Source organism: Myxine glutinosa, chromosome 5, assembly GCF_964187855.1.
Source record: "Myxine glutinosa chromosome 5, kmMyxGlut1.1, whole genome shotgun sequence".
Lineage (NCBI taxonomy): Eukaryota > Metazoa > Chordata > Myxini > Myxiniformes > Myxinidae > Myxine > Myxine glutinosa.
The window spans coordinates 34,097,798-34,115,318 of record NC_136265.1 but is presented as its reverse complement, the minus strand read 5'-3'; the positions used below and the strand labels follow the sequence as shown (position 1 = coordinate 34,115,318).

Genomic DNA, 17,521 nt, shown 5'->3' with positions numbered 1-17,521 from the left:
CGGCACGCACATTGATAAATCACCGTGCCTGTGAAACAGCGGGTGACAGTTTATAGCTGGGACGGGATACGGCCCAGTCTCGACAGCCTAGAGGTGAGTGTGCACATCCTGCCAGCCACAAATGGATACAAAGTTCATTCTGATATTGAAATAGTAATTTGGATTTTTCTTTTTTCATTCATTGAAGAAACGAACGAAATGAAATGCAAGAGTTCACACCTCATCTACTTGAAGTTCACTTATTAGCCTTGTAGCATCCACTACCAAGCAGTATCAGGCTGGAACTGGCATTTGGTCGGAGGTTTTGGCATGCAATTGGGCTGTTTCTGCGTCGGCTCGAGTGGGTTATCTGGGAGTAGAACCGTGATCTCGATAATAAAGCGAAGTGGAATGATGGGGAAAGGCGATAACATGTTTGTTGGGAAGGCGGTAACTCAGGTGGTGCTCACATATTTGTAAAATATATATTGGTTTTTGAAAATCACTTCACGCATTCTGTCTCTAATGAGTGTCATCACCGCTTTTGAGAGTGATTGCTGATCATAAGAAGAGAGATGTTAAAAAACACGTGTGTGGCTTTCGTGTAGTTTGTCACTTGAATGTTTAATCTGCAACAAGTCCTCAGCAAACAAAGGGGGGGGGGGGGGGGCATGGCGTAACTCTCGATAAACCTCGGCCCTCTTAAAAACTCATTTCCCCACTTTCAATACCTCCTCTTTCCAGCAGAGGTCAGTAAACCACTCGCAGTATGCTATGCGTAAGGGGAAAATCGCAAGCCATCTCCCAAAACTCGCCAGAGGAAAGGGCAGGGGTTGGTGGGGGTGGGCAGTGGGGGTTGGAGGGAGGGAGGGGGGTTGGAGGAAGGGAGGGGGGTTGGGTGGTTGGGAATGGGGTGGTAAGGGAAGAAGGAGGAACTTGTTTCGGCTAACATGACCTGATCCTGGGTAGCCCAAACACGTATGTAAATTTGGTGGAGACTGGTCCTGGTGTTTTCAATTCTATAACTATCAGACATGCATACACACAAATAATTGCTTTATTTTATACAAGTTGGGGCACCCAATCAAAATTGGTTTATTTAAACTTCAGTAAACCATCAATAAGTTTGATGTTTAAAGGCGCAGGGAAAAAAATCAACCCAGGAGTGCACCATGGCAATGTTGGGCCAAATGGCCATATTTCCTTGTTTGAGGCCAGTTTCTCTTGTGTGTCATGCTGTCAAGTCATGTCTTGTGTGTCAGTCTCATGTTGTCGTTTTTTTTTCAATGATGTCATATGTACACACACATACAGAGAATACAGACATCCACAATTTCAAAATGATATAATCCGTCCCAAAATGCTTGGTGCGCAAGCTCAAAAACCCCATGAAGCAGAAGAGATCGGGGCAAAATAAAATGTAGTATGTGCGCAGGATAAGGATTGTTTTGGGGGGGGGGGGGGGAGGGTTTGTATACAGAGTCGAGGCTCGTGAAAGAGCTAACATTTATCAAACAACCAAATCAAACAAACAAGTAAACAAAGTATATTAAAATGGGAGCGGTCGACAAGATGGGGAGAGAAGGGGAGGAAGCACACAAACACAACATTTGAGGGCAGGGACATCAGGAGATGTGTGGGAGGCAGAGGGCCTGGGGGGAGGCAGGATAGGTATAAAACGCAAGGACACCAAGGACTTCCAGGAAAGAAGACAAAAGTCACCTCAAAAAAGTGGATTTGGGGTGAAATTAGCGGGGGTAGAAAAGATCAAGGTTTTGGATTGGGGAAGATAAGAGATGGTGGTGAACAGCCGTTTTAAAGACCTGGAGGGAGGAGTGGGATTGAAGAGAGTGAGGGAGTTTGTTCCAGAGGCGGGAGAAAAGAGGAATGAAAGAGTGAAGGTGAGCAGAGAGTCTTGATTTTGGCAGTTTAACCATAAGAGGGTTGCAGGCAGATCTTGTGCGACCTGCAGGAATATTTGGGGGACAGAGCCCAGAGAGAGCTGGGGGAGCAATGCCGGAGAGGAGTCGGTAGAAGACGGAAAGACCACCAACCTGCCTGCGGTGAGTAAGTGAAAGGCCCTCGGAGATAGCGTCATCGCGGGAGATTACAATGATTCTGAACGCTTTGGTTTCAACAGCGTGAAGACGAGCTAGGTGTGAGGCAGGAGCACCAGCCCAGAGGGGAGAGCAGTATTCCATTGAGCTGCGGATGAAAGCCTTGTATGTGGTGAGGAGCTCAGGTGTGCCAAGTGTTACATATTTATGTGAATGTATGTGGATTACCATTCAGGTCTTTGCTTATCCGTGTGTAGTATATTAAGGGTTGTTGTGATTGGAGGGTCAGGAGCCCTTCTGAACAAGTGGCCGGAAACGGAAGTGACCGGAAACGGAAGAGGAAAAGACACGAGGAAAAAAGGACGAGGATTCTTCTTCCTCGCCCCGCACCGACGAAAGGTGGGATTGATTGAGCCGTGTGGAAAAGCGGCGTTCCGAAGCCCGCCTGGCGAGAGGAATCACCGGGACGTGTACCTGCCCGGTGGAGACGTCAAGTTGACGTGGGGCCGTGCATCGACCCCGCGTCTGGCACCGTTCCCAACACCGTCTAAAAAGACGCGTACGGGTCGCCCGTTGGGGCCTAACACGCCTGGCAAGCGGCGTGGGGCTTTTGGCTTGCTTTCCCGTCCCCGCGTCGCGTGGCCGCGAGGGGTTGTAGCCGGGGTGCCGGGTACGATACCTGCCCGGTGGAAACACGTCCACCCGGGGTTCGTTCAACCGCCCGAGTGCGGCGACGCCGACTATCATCTTGGTCAGGAGGGGCCCAGAGACATTGTGCGGGACCGAGACCAAAAGGGTGTCGTGAGTACTCACCGGGACACACGTATATAAGATGGCCATCTTACTCATAGGGAATTGATTGTGGCTGGGGAATTGTTGATGGTAGTGTATTGTTGATTGCTCGGGGAAAATCTCCGTGGTTGTGTCATGGAAATATTGTTGATGGTTGTGTATTGTTGATTGCTCGGGGAAAATCTCCGTGGTTGTGTCATTGAAATTGTATGGTATCATTACCATTGGAAATATATCCTTGAACATCAGTTGTCTCCTGGGTGAAATTCATATGGATTGCGTGGCGAAAGCGCATATATAATACAGCTTGCTGGCGGAGTTCCTCTCACGGTCCGGGGGTCACCGAGACCAGGTATTCACCGAGGGGACCACGTAACAGAATTGGGGGCTCGTCCAAATTACGATTTGCGGTTTCGCAATTGGGTCTAGGTCCGGGATTTAAAATTGTATAAAATAATAAAATAAGAATTTTTTATTAATTAAAATTTATTAATTAATTATTAATTGGTAAAATAAATTTGAGAAATTGGGGTAAAGTCTTGGGTGAAGGTTAACAGGTGTTAACGATAGGCACCATGGCGTTTGTGGCACAGAACTTTGGGGTAACCCCGAGTGAGGCACAGTTCCGAGCGTTGCTAAAGTCGGACCTCTTGAAATTGGCCAAACATTTTAACTTGGAGGTCCGAACTAATTTGAGGAAGGCAGAGTTGCAGGCCACAGTGATACAATCTATGGTGGGATTAGGAACATGGGACGAGTTAGCCTGGGAGTGGCTACCCGAAGAACCAGAAGATGTTGAGCTCCGGAAACTGGAGTTGCAATTACGGAGCCAGGAACGGATTAAAGAAGAAGAAAGGAAAGCAGAAAAGGAAAGAGCAGAAGAAGAAAGGAAAGCAGAAGAGAGGAGAGAAGAGAAGCAAGCAGAGGAAAGGAGAGTGGAACGAGAACTCCAGGAAAGGTTAGCAGAAGAAGAAAGGAAAGCAGAAAAGGAAAGAGCAGAAGAAGAAAGGAAAGCAGAAGAGAGGAGAGAAGAGAAACAAGCAGAAGAAAGGATGAAAACAAGGGAACTCGAAGCAGAGGAGAGAAAAGCGGAAAGGGAATTAAAGGAACGTGACATGGAGCTTCAGCAAGAAATTAAATTCAAGGAGCTGGAGTTAATGAGAGAACGGGGAGAGGCACCACCCTTGCTGACGGGGTCGACACCTTACCAGAAAACCTGGGATGTGGGCAGACATGTGAGGCTGGTTCCACCGTTCAGTGAAAAAGAAGTCGCGAAATTTTTTCCACACTTTGAGAAAGTGGCTCGACAATTAAACTGGCCGGAGGAGGCCTGGACCATACTCGTGCAAAGTGTGCTGGTGGGGAAAGCTCAGGAAATTTATTCGGCGCTACCAATGGACCAATGTGCAGATTATGAGGTACTGAAGAAGCACATCCTCAAAGCCTATGAGTTGGTTCCGGAAGCTTACAGGCAAAAATTCAGGAATGCCAGGAAGAGGGAGAGTGAGACCCATGTGGAGTTTGCCAGAGTGAAAGAAAACATGTTTGATCGGTGGTGTGAGTCAAAAGGAGTCGGGAAAGACTTCGAGACATTGCGGGACTTGATCCTGGTGGAGGAATTCCAGCAGTGTGTCCACGAGGACATCAAAGTGTACCTGCAGGAAAAGAAGGTACCAAAGTTGTGGGACGCAGCCACCATGGCAGATGATTATGCCTTAACCCACCGAATAGGGGTCCACGAACCTAACTCCTCGCCTAGATCTCCGCAGGGGAGGTGGGGAACAGCAGGTGCGGAGAACGACAATACATGGCGGCGGCCTCGAGAGGATTATGGGGACAACGCGGATACCCCACCTGTTCGAAGTCAGAGGGCTGCGGGCCCAAGACAAACTTATTTTTCCGGGGGCCCGAGGCAGACCACGAGTTTTTCCTCCGGGCCTACTTGCGCGTTTTGCAAGAAACCTGGACACTTGATGTCCAGTTGTTACCTCATGAAAAGGGACAACCCAGAGCGGAGTCCGACTATTACAACTCCGAATGCGATGGCGAGCGTAAGAAATCGCCATCAAAAGGGTTACCAACCATTTATTTCAGAGGGGTTTGTGTCACTGGATGGAGCCTCGACTAACCGGAGACCAGTTAGGATATTGAGGGACACAGGGGCCCATCAATCTTTAATGCTTGAAGGCATTTTGCCATGGTCCGAGGAGACGGCAACGGGGGATAGTGTTCGTTTACAGGGGATCGGGGGCGGTGTTAGTGCTCCCCTTCATGTCATCCATTTGGAGTCCGATTTGGTGTCAGGACCGATCACCGTCGGCTTACAAGCCACGCTTCCTGTAGAGGGTGTATCTGTGGTTATCGGGAATGATTTGGCCGGGGGTCAAGTTTATGGTAACCTGAGGGTTGGTAAAGAGCCCAGCAGGGAAAATAACACCACACCAGCTCGGGATGGCGACAAAAGTGCCAAGTTATTTGTAGGGGGACTGAACTTCAAAACAGAGGAAGAAGTTCTGACCTCTGTCTTCAACAGATATGGGCCGCTGGTGGAAGTGCGGTTGGTAAGAGACTGGGAAACGCAACAGTCAAGAGGGTTCGGCTTTGTCACGTTTGCCAGCACAAAAGACGCCAGAGAGGCAGAGAAGAATTGGAATGGCAGGGATTTGGAGGGTCGGACCATAACAGTAGGGAAGGCATTTCGTAGACGTCGAGAGGTCTACAGGAGAGGACAACTGGGCGGTAGTGTTGGTGGTGGCCGCAATCAATATTATTATGGAGGCTCCCTGAGTTACGGTCGCTCCCGAAGGAAGGATTGGCAAAGTAGTGGCCGAGAAGGAGACCGCTATTCATGGGACTACAGGGACAAGTGGTCCCACCCTAATTATTAGGGAAGTTCTGAGAAGTTGAAGCACTGAATGCGGCGGAGCCGCCGAGCCAAGATTCCTACACGGATTAACCGTGAACGCCGTTCCTAAAGGCGTCCATGTAGTGAACTTTCATGCACGGACTAACCGTGAACTCCACGTTCCTCAAGGCGCCCATGTAGAGAACTTTCCTGCACGGACTAACCGTGAACTCCACGTTCCTAAAGGCATCCATGTAGTGAATACTCGGCTTGGCCTCCCAGAAAAAGTGCTATCGAGTGGTAACTTTGGATCTGTGATCAACCCCTTAACCTTCATTCACAAGAAACTGGTGGTCAAAGTCAGAGGGTCATGAGATGGAGTTTGATTTGGCAGGGACAATGTCGTTGCTGGTGCTTAGTCCAGAGTGAGTAATCTGGAGGGGTTGTGGTGAAATTTTGGTTGCTTTATTTTTAAGTGATAACTGTGCCCGGGGGCAACTGATAATGTGGGGGGGTTGAGTTATCTGGTTTGTTTCTCCAAATTGGCCGGCAAAGAAAGTTTTCGCTGGGTTCAAACTTTCTTTCTTGAAGGGGGGGAGTGTTACATATTTATGTGAATGTATGTGGATTACCATTCAGGTCTTTGCTTATCCGTGTGTAGTATATTAAGGGTTGTTGTGATTGGAGGGTCAGGAGCCCTTCTGAACAAGTGGCCGGAAACGGAAGTGACCGGAAACGGAAGAGGAAAAGACACGAGGAAAAAAGGACGAGGATTCTTCTTCCTCGCCCCGCACCGACGAAAGGTGGGATTGATTGAGCCGTGTGGAAAAGCGGCGTTCCGAAGCCCGCCTGGCGAGAGGAATCACCGGGACGTGTACCTGCCCGGTGGAGACGTCAAGTTGACGTGGGGCCGTGCATCGACCCCGCGTCTGGCACCGTTCCCAACACCGTCTAAAAAGACGCGTACGGGTCGCCCGTTGGGGCCTAACATGCCTGGCAAGCGGCGTGGGGCTTTTGGCTTGCTTTCCCGTCCCCGCGTCGCGTGGCCGCGAGGGGCTGTAGCCGGGGTGCCGGGTACGATACCTGCCCGGTGGAAACACGTCCACCCGGGGTTCGTTCAACCGCCCGAGTGCGGGGACGCCGACTATCATCTTGGTCAGGAGGGGCCCAGAGACATTGTGCGGGACCGAGACCAAAAGGGTGTCGTGAGTACTCACCGGGACACACGTATATAAGATGGCCATCTTACTCATAGGGAATTGATTGTGGCTGGGGAATTGTTGATGGTAGTGTATTATTGATTGCTCGGGGAAAATCTCCGTGGTTGTGTCATGGAAATATTGTTGATGGTTGTGTATTGTTGATTGCTCGGGGAAAATCTCCTTGGTTGGGTCATTGAAATTGTATGGTATCATTACCATTGGAAATATATCCTTGAACATCAGTTGTCTCCTGGGTGAAATTCATATGGATTGCGTGGCGAAAGCGCATATATAATACAGCTTGCTGGCGGAGTTCCTCTCACGGTCCGGGGGTCACCGAGACCAGGTATTCACCGAGGGGACCACGTAACACAAGGAAGGTCTTTGCACGACGGAGGATGCCCAGTCGGCGACTGGCTTTGGAGGCCAGCTTGGAAATGTGGTTTTCCCAGGAAAGATCATGGCAGACAGTGAGACCCAAAAGCTTGAGTGACAGAACTTTTTTGAGAGGATTGTTGAGAAAGTAGATGGGAGGGTTGTCCAGTCAGTCTTTTCAGAGAGACATAGTAAGAGTGTGAGATTGGTCAGGATTGAAGTACATGTTCCACTTGTTTGACCAGTCTGTGATTTTGTCAAGGTCTGCAGAGAGTGAGGAGGCTGCAGACTGCCGATCTGAAGGATGGGGTATGAAGCGGCAGAGAGTGGAGTCATCAGCAAAGAGATAGAGAGGATTTTCAAGAGAGTCAGAGAGATCAATGATGAAGACCAGAAAGAGCACAGGGCCCAGAACAATGCCTTGGGGAACTCCAGCCTGAACAGGAAGAGGAGATGAGAGAAATCCATTCAGGGCCACACGTTGACTACGACCAAAGAGGAGGTCCGCAAGCCATGCGTAGAGATTTTTATGGATGCCATAGCAGGAGAGTTTGGTAAGCAGAGCGGGGTGTGCCAGACCGTATGGAAGGCACGTGATATGTCAAGGGAGACAGCTCTGATTTCCTGTTTGGCATTGAGGACCTCCATCCATTGTTGAGACAGCAAAAGCAACATGTCCAGAGTAGAATGACCTGGTCTGAAACTAAATTGATGATCAGAGATCAAGCCATTGGAGAAGATCTCCAGAAGGATTTGATATCCGAAGCAATGATGGTTTCCATGACTTTGATGACAATTGGGAGCAGGGTGATTGGTCTGTAGTTGCAAGGATCTGGTTTTGCACCTTTTTTGTGTAAAGCGGTAATGTTGGCTGATTTCCAAACTGATGGCAGATGACCTTGAGTAAAACAGAGGGTGAAGAGAACAGAGAGAGAGGGTGTGAAAGAGCGGCATAGCAGGACTTTCGGACCCGTGGGCTGATGCTGTCTGGTCCAGTTGCAGAATCAGAGTCGAGGTTTGACAGAAACTTCTCCACCTTATCAGGAGAGAAGGACACAGAGTCCAGGAGCAGCTAGGTATGACTGGGTAAGGTGGGTACAGAGAGAGATGGGTTTGGACACAAGATTTTGAGGCAAACACACAGTTGAGGCATTCAGCTTTTTTGTGTGCAGAGTCAGCTTTGTAGCCGTTTGAGGTAAGGGAGGGGATGGAGGGGGAACAAAGACCAGAAACATATTTGACCAGATGCCACCAGGATTTGGAAGAGGGAGACAGGTTTGAGAGTTCAGTCTTGAAAGTACAGAGATAGTGTTTCCTGGCTCTCCTGAGGGTAGACACACACTTGTGCCAGGCTTTGGGAAAGGAAATGAGATTACCTTCCATTGTATTTGCCTGGCAGGAGGCGACGGCAAGTTGTTTCAGGGCGACTGCCTCACCACAAGATTCTGTGTACCATGGACGGGAGGAAGGGTATGACAACTGAAGACAAGATGGGATAAATCTGTGCATGAGAGAGCAGTTTACTTTCGAAGAATTCCCAGGATGAGTTGATGTCAGAGGCAGTAGAGATGGGAGGCCAGTCCAGATGATTGATGGCTGCTTGAAGACCATGCCAGTCGGCCTGAGTGAAATGCCAGGCGCTGAGGAGGCTCTCTGAGAATGGCCAGAGAGATGTCCACTTTCACAAAGAAATGATCAGAAGAACCGATTGAAACAGAAGAAGAGCAGCAGACATTTGCAGGGAAGTTTGTCATAACCATGTCTAGAAGAGAAGATGCTCCATTGACTGAGATCCGGGTTGGGAAATTGACAGATTGTCAGTCGCAGTTGGTCACAGAAGTCCTTTGCTGAGGTGCGATGGCTGGTGAGAGAGGTACCCACACCCAGCCAGCTGGCATGATGACAGTTGGAATCACCACATGTGAGGAAGGGAGAGTTGGGATGAGTAGATATAAGCTGGTCCATGTTATCAGACAGCGAGATGTAGATGGAGTCATCACTGTTTGGTGGACGGTACAGAACACATATGAACAAAAGGTGGGAGCGAAGGGGAAGCCGTAGCCAGAGGTACTCCTGGGGGTGAGGTGGAGAGAGGGCAGTGCAGGGAGAGTGAGGAAGAGAGTTTTTGATAAAGATAGCAACCCCACCACCAGGACGAGGCTCAGGTCTATCATACCGGAGGAGGGAGTAACCAGGAAGAGATATTAAGGAATCAGAGACATCTTGAAGGAGGAATGTTTCTGTCAAGCAGATTAAGTCTGGTTTGTCAGAAGCAACCCGGATGGAGAGATCAGTCAGGTTTGAGTGAAGGCCCCGGATGCTTGAGGTCCATACCATTAAGGAAGAGGAAGGGGGAGCATCGGATACAGGACAGGGGAGGGGGAGGGGAGGGGTCGGGTTAGGTGAGGGAACGGAGGAGGAGGAGGAAGGGAGAGCTGTTGATCGTGTGTCAGAGATTTCAAAAGAGCTAGGAGAAAGGGAAGGATGAGGAGGACAAAAAACGTTTGATGGTGATTGGATGAGGTACAGTGAAGTGTTGTTTAAGGGGGGTGGGGCAGAGCGAGGAAGAGGGTTGGAGGAGATGGAAGTAATAGATGGAAGGGACAGGAAGTGGGGAGGAGGACGCTTTGAGGAGGAGGGGTGAGAGGGGAGAATTGGAGAAAAATGGAGGGTGGGGAGATTTGAAGGGGAGGGGGGAGTTTTGAAAGAGAGGGGTGAGGGTGGAATTTAGGAGGGGAGGGGCAAGGGGGGAGTTTGGGAGGGGATGGGTGAGTGGGGGGGGATTTGAAGCGGAGGGTTAGGGGGAGTTCAGGAGGGGAGGGGTGAGAGGGGAGTTTAGGAGGGGAGGGGTGAATTTGGATTTTAGAAAGTGTTAGTCGATTGTATGGAAATCGAACATTGATTGCAAAATGAGTTTGTTGAGATTTTCGAGTCAGAGATCGGTTTGAAAACGTTGGAGGAGGGGTGGAATGCAGAAAGGCAGAACTGTAAGAGATTTAATTTTTATTTTAAGTGAAGAGATTAGGTGAGCAAATCGAAGACAACGTTTTGAAGAAAAAGAAGAAAAGTGTGTTATAATTATACAACAGAATACAACACTGCAGGGGAAAGTTTAAACATTTTAAAACTAAACCATGAAAACTATCTGGGGAAATTCCCGAAATGAGGGCACGAAGGATTCCTCAGGGGGATGAAGGATTCCAGGACACGTTCAGAAGTAGGAACAGAAGAATACGAGATTGACAGCCAGGAGACAGAGACCGAAGGAACAGGGAGGTGTATGAGCAATTGTGTTAGTACGGGAGGAGGGGCCTACTTTTTAAATTATTCGTTAATTTTTTTTGAAGGTTAGGTGAAAGTGGATCAGAGGAAGAAGTAGAAAGTTGAAGGAGTATGGTGAAAACTAGAATTGGAAAAGTGTTGGCTCGAGAGGATCGAATTATGAAAGGAGAGAAAAAATAAAAAAACGGGTGGAGCGAAACACGTGGTCACGAACGGTGGAGAGGAAGCCACTGGGAGAGAATGAAATTATAATTTATTTATTTTTATTTGATTTTTTTATGGGAAGTATGGAAATGTCTGAAAAGACAGAAAGGAAAAAGCAATACAGTGAGAGAACGAAAGTAAATGGACAAAAAAACGGCCGCCGAGGAGACAGGAACGCCTCGAGGGACAAGGCCTGAAAACGCGGCAGGAATAACCAACTATTACACACAGGTATGCACGATTTACACCGAGATCTCACTAGAAACACACAGTAGACAGAAACACAGTAAAATAAAAATACAGTTTTGACAAAAATGCAAACGGGAAAAATTACTTTACTTTGATAGCGTGGAGAGCTTGGAAGAACACAACCATTCATATGTCATTTCGAGATTTGCGTAGGCCAATTATTGACCCATGTATAACATATGATACTTTCTCGGTCCAAAATGGGCATAATCCTTGGCGAAACTCAAACTTGTTCTGTAACTTATCATAATAAAGCGATGTACCAAGTTTCATTTGAATATGTTAAAGGGTATGGGAAAAAGTCCAAAAGAAAAAAAGGGCAGACTGATGGACGTACAGAGAGACGGAGAGCAAACCTCTAGTCCCCTCCGGTGAAACCGAGAGGAGGCTAATAAATAAATAAGACATCAAATATTGTTTGGTTTGTTTGGAATATGTCGTTAAAATGTGCTCATTTGATGCACATAAAACGAGTCACTAAATCAGTCGGGTTCGAACCGTGACCTCCAGGACTCAGGGAGGACACTTTAACCATTACACCACACAATTTGGCATGAAACATAACAGCATGATATAAATAACCACCAATGTTTTCAATATCACCATAACTCCATGACGCAAAAAACCTGGACTCCATTGCTATCGGAGAATCTCTGGTTAGTTTTATCCCATTCATTTTACCGATGGTGGAAGCCTCACCTCCTCCTGATAGCTTGCTTGGTAAGTTTTCTCCAAATCCGGTTTCAGGAAGGAAAGACTTATTTTGTTGATAGGAGGTTTGAAGAAGTAATCATCCATCAACCTACAACACACAAAAGGGCCAGGTGAGTTGGTACAAATATCATACATACATACATACAAATATACAGCTTCCACACCACGAGTCTAGTTCACAACATAGGAAACTGAGCGGCACTTGGTAAAGCGCATGCCTCCGCCAGGCTTAATAGTTTACGTTTTGTAAACCACTGATAGGCCAGATCTGGATCCAGACATGAACAATAGATTTGCCATAACTTGTCCACAACTTATTGAGATATCGTGCTAAATATCTCCGATTCCTTAATATCTCTCCCTGGTTACTCCCTTCTCCGGTGTGATAGACCTGAGCCTCGTACTGGAGGTGGGGTTGCTATCTTATCAAAAACTCTCTTCCTCACTCTCCCTGCACTGCCCTCTCTCCACCTCACCCCCAGGAGCACCTCTGGCTACGGCTTCCCCTTCGCTCCCACCTTTTGTTCAGAGGTGTGTTGTACCGTCCACCAACCAGTGATGACTCCATCTACATCTCGCTGTCTGATAACATGCACCAACTTCTATCTACTCATCCCAACTCTCCCTTCCTCATATGTGGTGATTTCAACTGTCATCATGCCAGCTGGCTGGGTGTAGGCACCTCTCACACCAGCCATGGCACCTCAGCAAAGGACTTCTGCGACCAACTAGGACCGACACAATCTGTCAATTTCCCGACCCGGATCTCAGTCAACAGAGCATCTTCTCTTCTAGACTTGGTTATGACAAACTTCCCTGCAAATGTCTGCTGCTCTTCTTCTGCTCCAATCGGCTCATCTGATCATGTGCTTGTTAAAGTGGACATCACTCTGGCCATTCTCAGAGAGCCTCCTCAGCGTCGACGAGTCTGGCATTTTACTCAGGCTGACTGGCACGGTCTTCAAGCAGCCATCAATCATCTGGACTGGTCTCCCATCTCTACCGCCTCTGACATCAACTCATCCTGGGAATTCTTCCAAAGTAAATTGCTCTCTCTCATGCACAGATTTATCCCATCTCGTCTTCAGTTGTCATACCCTTCCTCCCGTCGATGGTACACGGACGGAATCTTGTGGTGAGGCATTTGCCCTGAAACAACTTGCCTTCGCCTCCTGCAAGGCAAATACAACGGAAGGCAATCTCATTTCCTTTCACAAAGCCCGGAACAAGTGTGTGTCTACCCTCAGGAGAGCCAGGGAGCACTATCTCTCCACACTCAAGACTGAACTCTCAAACCTGTCTCCCTCTTCCAAATCCTGGTGGTGTCTGGTCAAATCTGTTTCTGGTGTTTGTTCCCCCTCCATCCCCTCCCTTACCTCAAATGGCGACACAGCTGACTCCACGCGTGAAAAAGCTGAATGCCTCAACTCTGTTTGCCTCTAAAACTTGTGTCCCAAACCCATCTCTCTCTATACCCACCGTACCCAGTCGAACCAAGCTGCTCCTGGACTCCGTGTCCTTTCCTCCTGACAAGGTGGAAAAGTTTCTGTCAACCCTCGACTCTGCTTCTGCAACTGGACCAGACAGCATCAGCCCACGGGTCCTAAAATCCTGCTCTGCCACTCTTTCACACCCTCTCTCTGTTCTCTTTCATCCTTGTCACATACCCAACCTCTGCACCAAATTTCGTCTGAATCCATCCACAACTATTTGTGATATCCTCATCACAGATAGACAAACAAACAGACAGACAGGGGTGAAAACATAACCTCTGCCCACCATGAAATACCGTTGGGTAAAAAAATGGGTCGTCAACTACTATTGGGTGTGGAATCATTATCATTGCGTGTGTAGCACATGGCTGCTGGTTTGCATCATTTATTGGGGCATGGATGTGCCGTTGATGCAGTGCCCTCTGAGGGTGAGAGCAAAAATTTGGAATTTATTCAGGGTGCTGGCATTAGCTCACCTACTCTTCACCAAGGACACCAAAGGATATTTAACGTCCTGAAACTAATGCCGGATTAGATGGGCGAGGTTAAAGTCAGAGTCTAGACGACAAACACATTGACGAATCATCATGCCTGTGAAACACGAGGATGATAGTTTATTACTGGGTCGGGATTCTAATCCAGGCTAGATAGCTGAGACGAGTATGCGTACCTCCAGGCCAGTGGCTCCCAAACCTTTTGGCATGACGCCCCCTTTCAGTGTTTTCCAAACCCTCATGTCCACCCCCCCCCTCTCCCCACTCCATTTTTTATTGAAATTAATTTTACTCTTCGTACTCGTATTTATATTATTGTTCATCTAACTAACTCGCAAGTATTTTATCAACGTATTGGGTGCATATGGGGAACATCGTGCAGGTATTGCAAGGCAGAGAACGTTGGTATTTATAGAAATATATGGCTTAATCTATCAATTTGTGAATATTTTTGCTGAATTTGACATTAAAAATGATTTTTTTTTTCACATAGCCACACCCCACCCCTGTACACACCTCACACCCACAGGGCCCTCCTTCAGTTTGGGAAACACTGCTCTCTGCCATCCTGCCGACTGGGCGCATCCTCCGTCGTGCGAAGTCCTTCCTTGGCACACCTGAGCTCCTCACCACATACAAGGCTTTCATCCGCAGCTCAATGGAATACTGCTCTCCCCTCTGGCTGGTGCTCCTGCCTCACACCTAGCTCGTCTTCACGCTGTTGAAACCAAAGTGTTCAGAATCATTGGAATCTCCCGCGATGAAGCTAACTCCAAGGGCCTTTCACTCACTCACCGCAGGCAGGTTGGTGGTCTTTCCGTCTTCTACCGACTCCTCTCTGGCCTTGCCCCCCCCCCCCCCCAGCTCTCTCTGGGCTCTGTCCCCCAAATATTCCTACAGGTCGCAGAAGATCTGCCTGCAACCCTCTTATGGTTAAACTGCCAAAATCAAGACTCTCTGCTCACCTTCACTCCTTCATTCCTCTTTTCTCCCGCCTCTGGAACAAACTCCCTCACTCTCTTCAATCCCACTCCACCCTCCAGGTCTTTAAAACAGCTGTTCACCACCATCTCTTATCTTCCCCCATCCAAAACCTTGATCTTTTCTACCCCTGCTAATTTCACCCCAAATCCACCTTTTTGAAATACCAACTTCTGTCCTGGAAGTCCTTGGTGTCCTTGTGTTTTATACTTCTCCCACCCACCCCCCCCCCCCCCTTCCCACGCCTCCTCCCCCCAAGCCCTCTCCCTCCCACACATCTCCCTGCTCTCAAATGTTATGTTTGTGTGCTTCCCCTTCTCTCCCCATCTTGTCTTCCGCTCCCTCTTTTTATATATTTTGTTTGTCTGGTTGATTTGTTTGTGAAATAAATGTGAGCTCTTTCACGAGCCTCGATTCAGTATACAAAAAAAAATAAAAAAAATTGAGCAACCGAATGGTCAGTTGAAGTCAAACCCCTAAATTTTCCAACCCAATTACTGTGAACATTCATTGAAAAAGCCACCTGTCACCACCTCATCTAAAACAGCAACAAACAATATTCCATTACTCGAGAACCAATGAAATTGAAAAATTGAGACCTAGACTAGCACACATAGCTAGCTGGGCCTCGACATTCTTAATGACCTCACCAATCATTCTTAATGACCTCGACGAAGTGCATGTCACTCTTTTGCATTATCTGCTTGTATCCTATTGTGATGGGCAAAAGTGGGGCCCGCTCCTTGGCTAGTCGCTCCTGCAGACTCTCCACCAGTGAGGAACGGCTCGTGCTCAGGCGACGGTCAGCTCTTACCGCCAACATCCCATTTTGGGTCTTGGGGTTGCCTTGCCAGGAAGAGCTCATCTAAAATTGATGGAAGTGCCGAAGAATGAGAACATCACAAATGGCTAGCAGCAAGGCTGTCTGGCCAAACTTAACATTCTTCATTGACACAAAAAGCCATGCAACGCTGAGCATCTCTCACCCGACATTAAAACAAAGCCAAAACTGCCGACAAGCAGAAGGCACCAACGCACCTTCCTGCAATTCCTGGGACCAACACCAATGGCTGGCTCGCAAACACGAGCTCGCTTTGGGAAAAAGGACAGACATGTATGGGCTTTGGACGGACAAAAAGCAAGGAACTAGAAAAGCACACAAAGACAGACCACAACATAACGTCACAGTATCACTTTACTACAGTAGATATCTTGAAAAGAATCTCGACCAGAATGTCTCCAACATGTTAAATCACAAGGCTCTCAATCGCAAGTGAATTACTTGCACGTGATTGGCTGAAAAATGGCACATTTTTAATCACCCATCAGAGCAAAGGTGGCCTTCACTGAAATAAGTACCATTTGTCGTATAATGTGTTTGTTTGTTTTTATCAAGGAGGTAAAATGAAAAAAAAATCGTGATCAGACATATAAATACAACGTTTATTTACTTTACGGGTTTAATGCTATTGTTAAGCTTCAATACGATGTGAAAAACATTTTTTTGTTATTGGAAATAGATTTTAAACCAGATAGTATTCAAAGAATACTTATCCTGCACAGTCAACCCGGTGCGAGCAAACCCTTCTGTTTTTTTTTGTTTTTTTCTCCAATATGGCTGCCAGAGCACGTGAGTGATGACATCATAAATTGATATTCTCCAATATAATTGTTGCATAAATCATGCTCGATGAATTTCAAACTGATCAGACGAAGCGTTTTCTCTGTCTAATTATGACATCATATTTACGGCACCAATGACGTCATCGTTAATAACACCTATTCCCCATGCAGAGGTCTTTACAATGAGCCATGTTTCCATATTTTTCCATGCAGTGGTTTCAGAGATGTGGAGGTGCGAAGTTTTTCCAAGATGGCGCCTGTACCACATGACCTATGACATCATACAACAAACAACAACAGGCATTTTAAGACTATTTTCCCTGCTAGAGCGGGGGTTAGCCTTGCGGTCCCCATGACAATCTTCTCCATTTTGCCCTATTTTCTGCATCTCCCCTTGTTAACCCGCGTGCCCGCATTTCTTCTTCCACCACCTTTAGCCAAGTCTTTCTTGGTCTTCCCCGTCCTCTACTTCCTTCCACATTCATTTCCATCATTCTTCTCAACCAGTCACATTCATCCTTCCTCAACACATGACCAAACCATCTCAGCCTGTTCCCCTTCACAGCATCAATCACAGGCTCTATTCCCATCATCTTTCGCAATTCATCATTTGTCTTTCTCTCTCTCAACGATACTCCGCACATCCACCAAACCATTCGCATTTCCACCCTTTCCAGCCTTCGTTGCTGCTCTACATTCATTACCCATGTCTTGCTCCCATAAAACATAACACTTCTCACACATGCAGCATACACATTTCCCTTCAGCTTCAACGACACTCCCCTCATCATCAGCACGTCACTCAGTTCCCGAAACCTCTTCCATGCACATCTCACTCTAGCAACCGTTGCCGAGTCTGATCCACCTTCTTCATTCAGCATGTCTCCGAGGTAGCAAAATGTTTTCACACCTTCCAGCTTCATGCCGTCTCCAAGATCCAACTCAACATTTCCTCCACCTGCAGCTCCCTCTGTGCACACCTTACACTTGAATGTAGCTGCCACACTGGTTAATGACCCTCTCAGACCACTGCATTTGTGATGAACCCACTCAGCACACATTGTACATTGAATGGAGTTCACTCCGACACCCTTCCTGCACACAGCACATGGCCACTTTCCAGTTCTTTCCACCTCACCACATGCTTTACCACTTGCCATCACCTTCGTCTTTCCGATATTCACCTCCAGACCGTTTGTCTCCATACATTCCTTCCACTTGTTCATCTTCT

At 47.6% G+C, this 17,521-nt stretch overlaps 1 protein-coding gene across 4 annotated transcripts in view; it reads right to left on the bottom strand.

The window, feature by feature from the left end:
- ADCY9 (adenylate cyclase 9) overlaps nucleotides 1–17,521 on the bottom strand; it is a 115,419-nt gene that overhangs the window by 31,947 nt on the left and 65,951 nt on the right. For 2 of the 4 annotated variants that reach the window (XM_068104672.2, XM_068104674.2), the window contains exons 6-8: nucleotides 15,706–15,759; nucleotides 15,318–15,532; nucleotides 11,685–11,787 (exon numbers count right to left, since the gene is read on the bottom strand). In XM_068104672.2, the coding sequence (XP_067960773.2) occupies nucleotides 11,685–11,787; nucleotides 15,318–15,532; nucleotides 15,706–15,759 (372 nt within the window). The remainder of the gene's footprint in view (nucleotides 1–11,684; nucleotides 11,788–15,317; nucleotides 15,533–15,705; nucleotides 15,760–17,521) is intronic. The other 2 variants (XM_068104673.2, XM_078777852.1) reach the window with 1 other exon arrangement.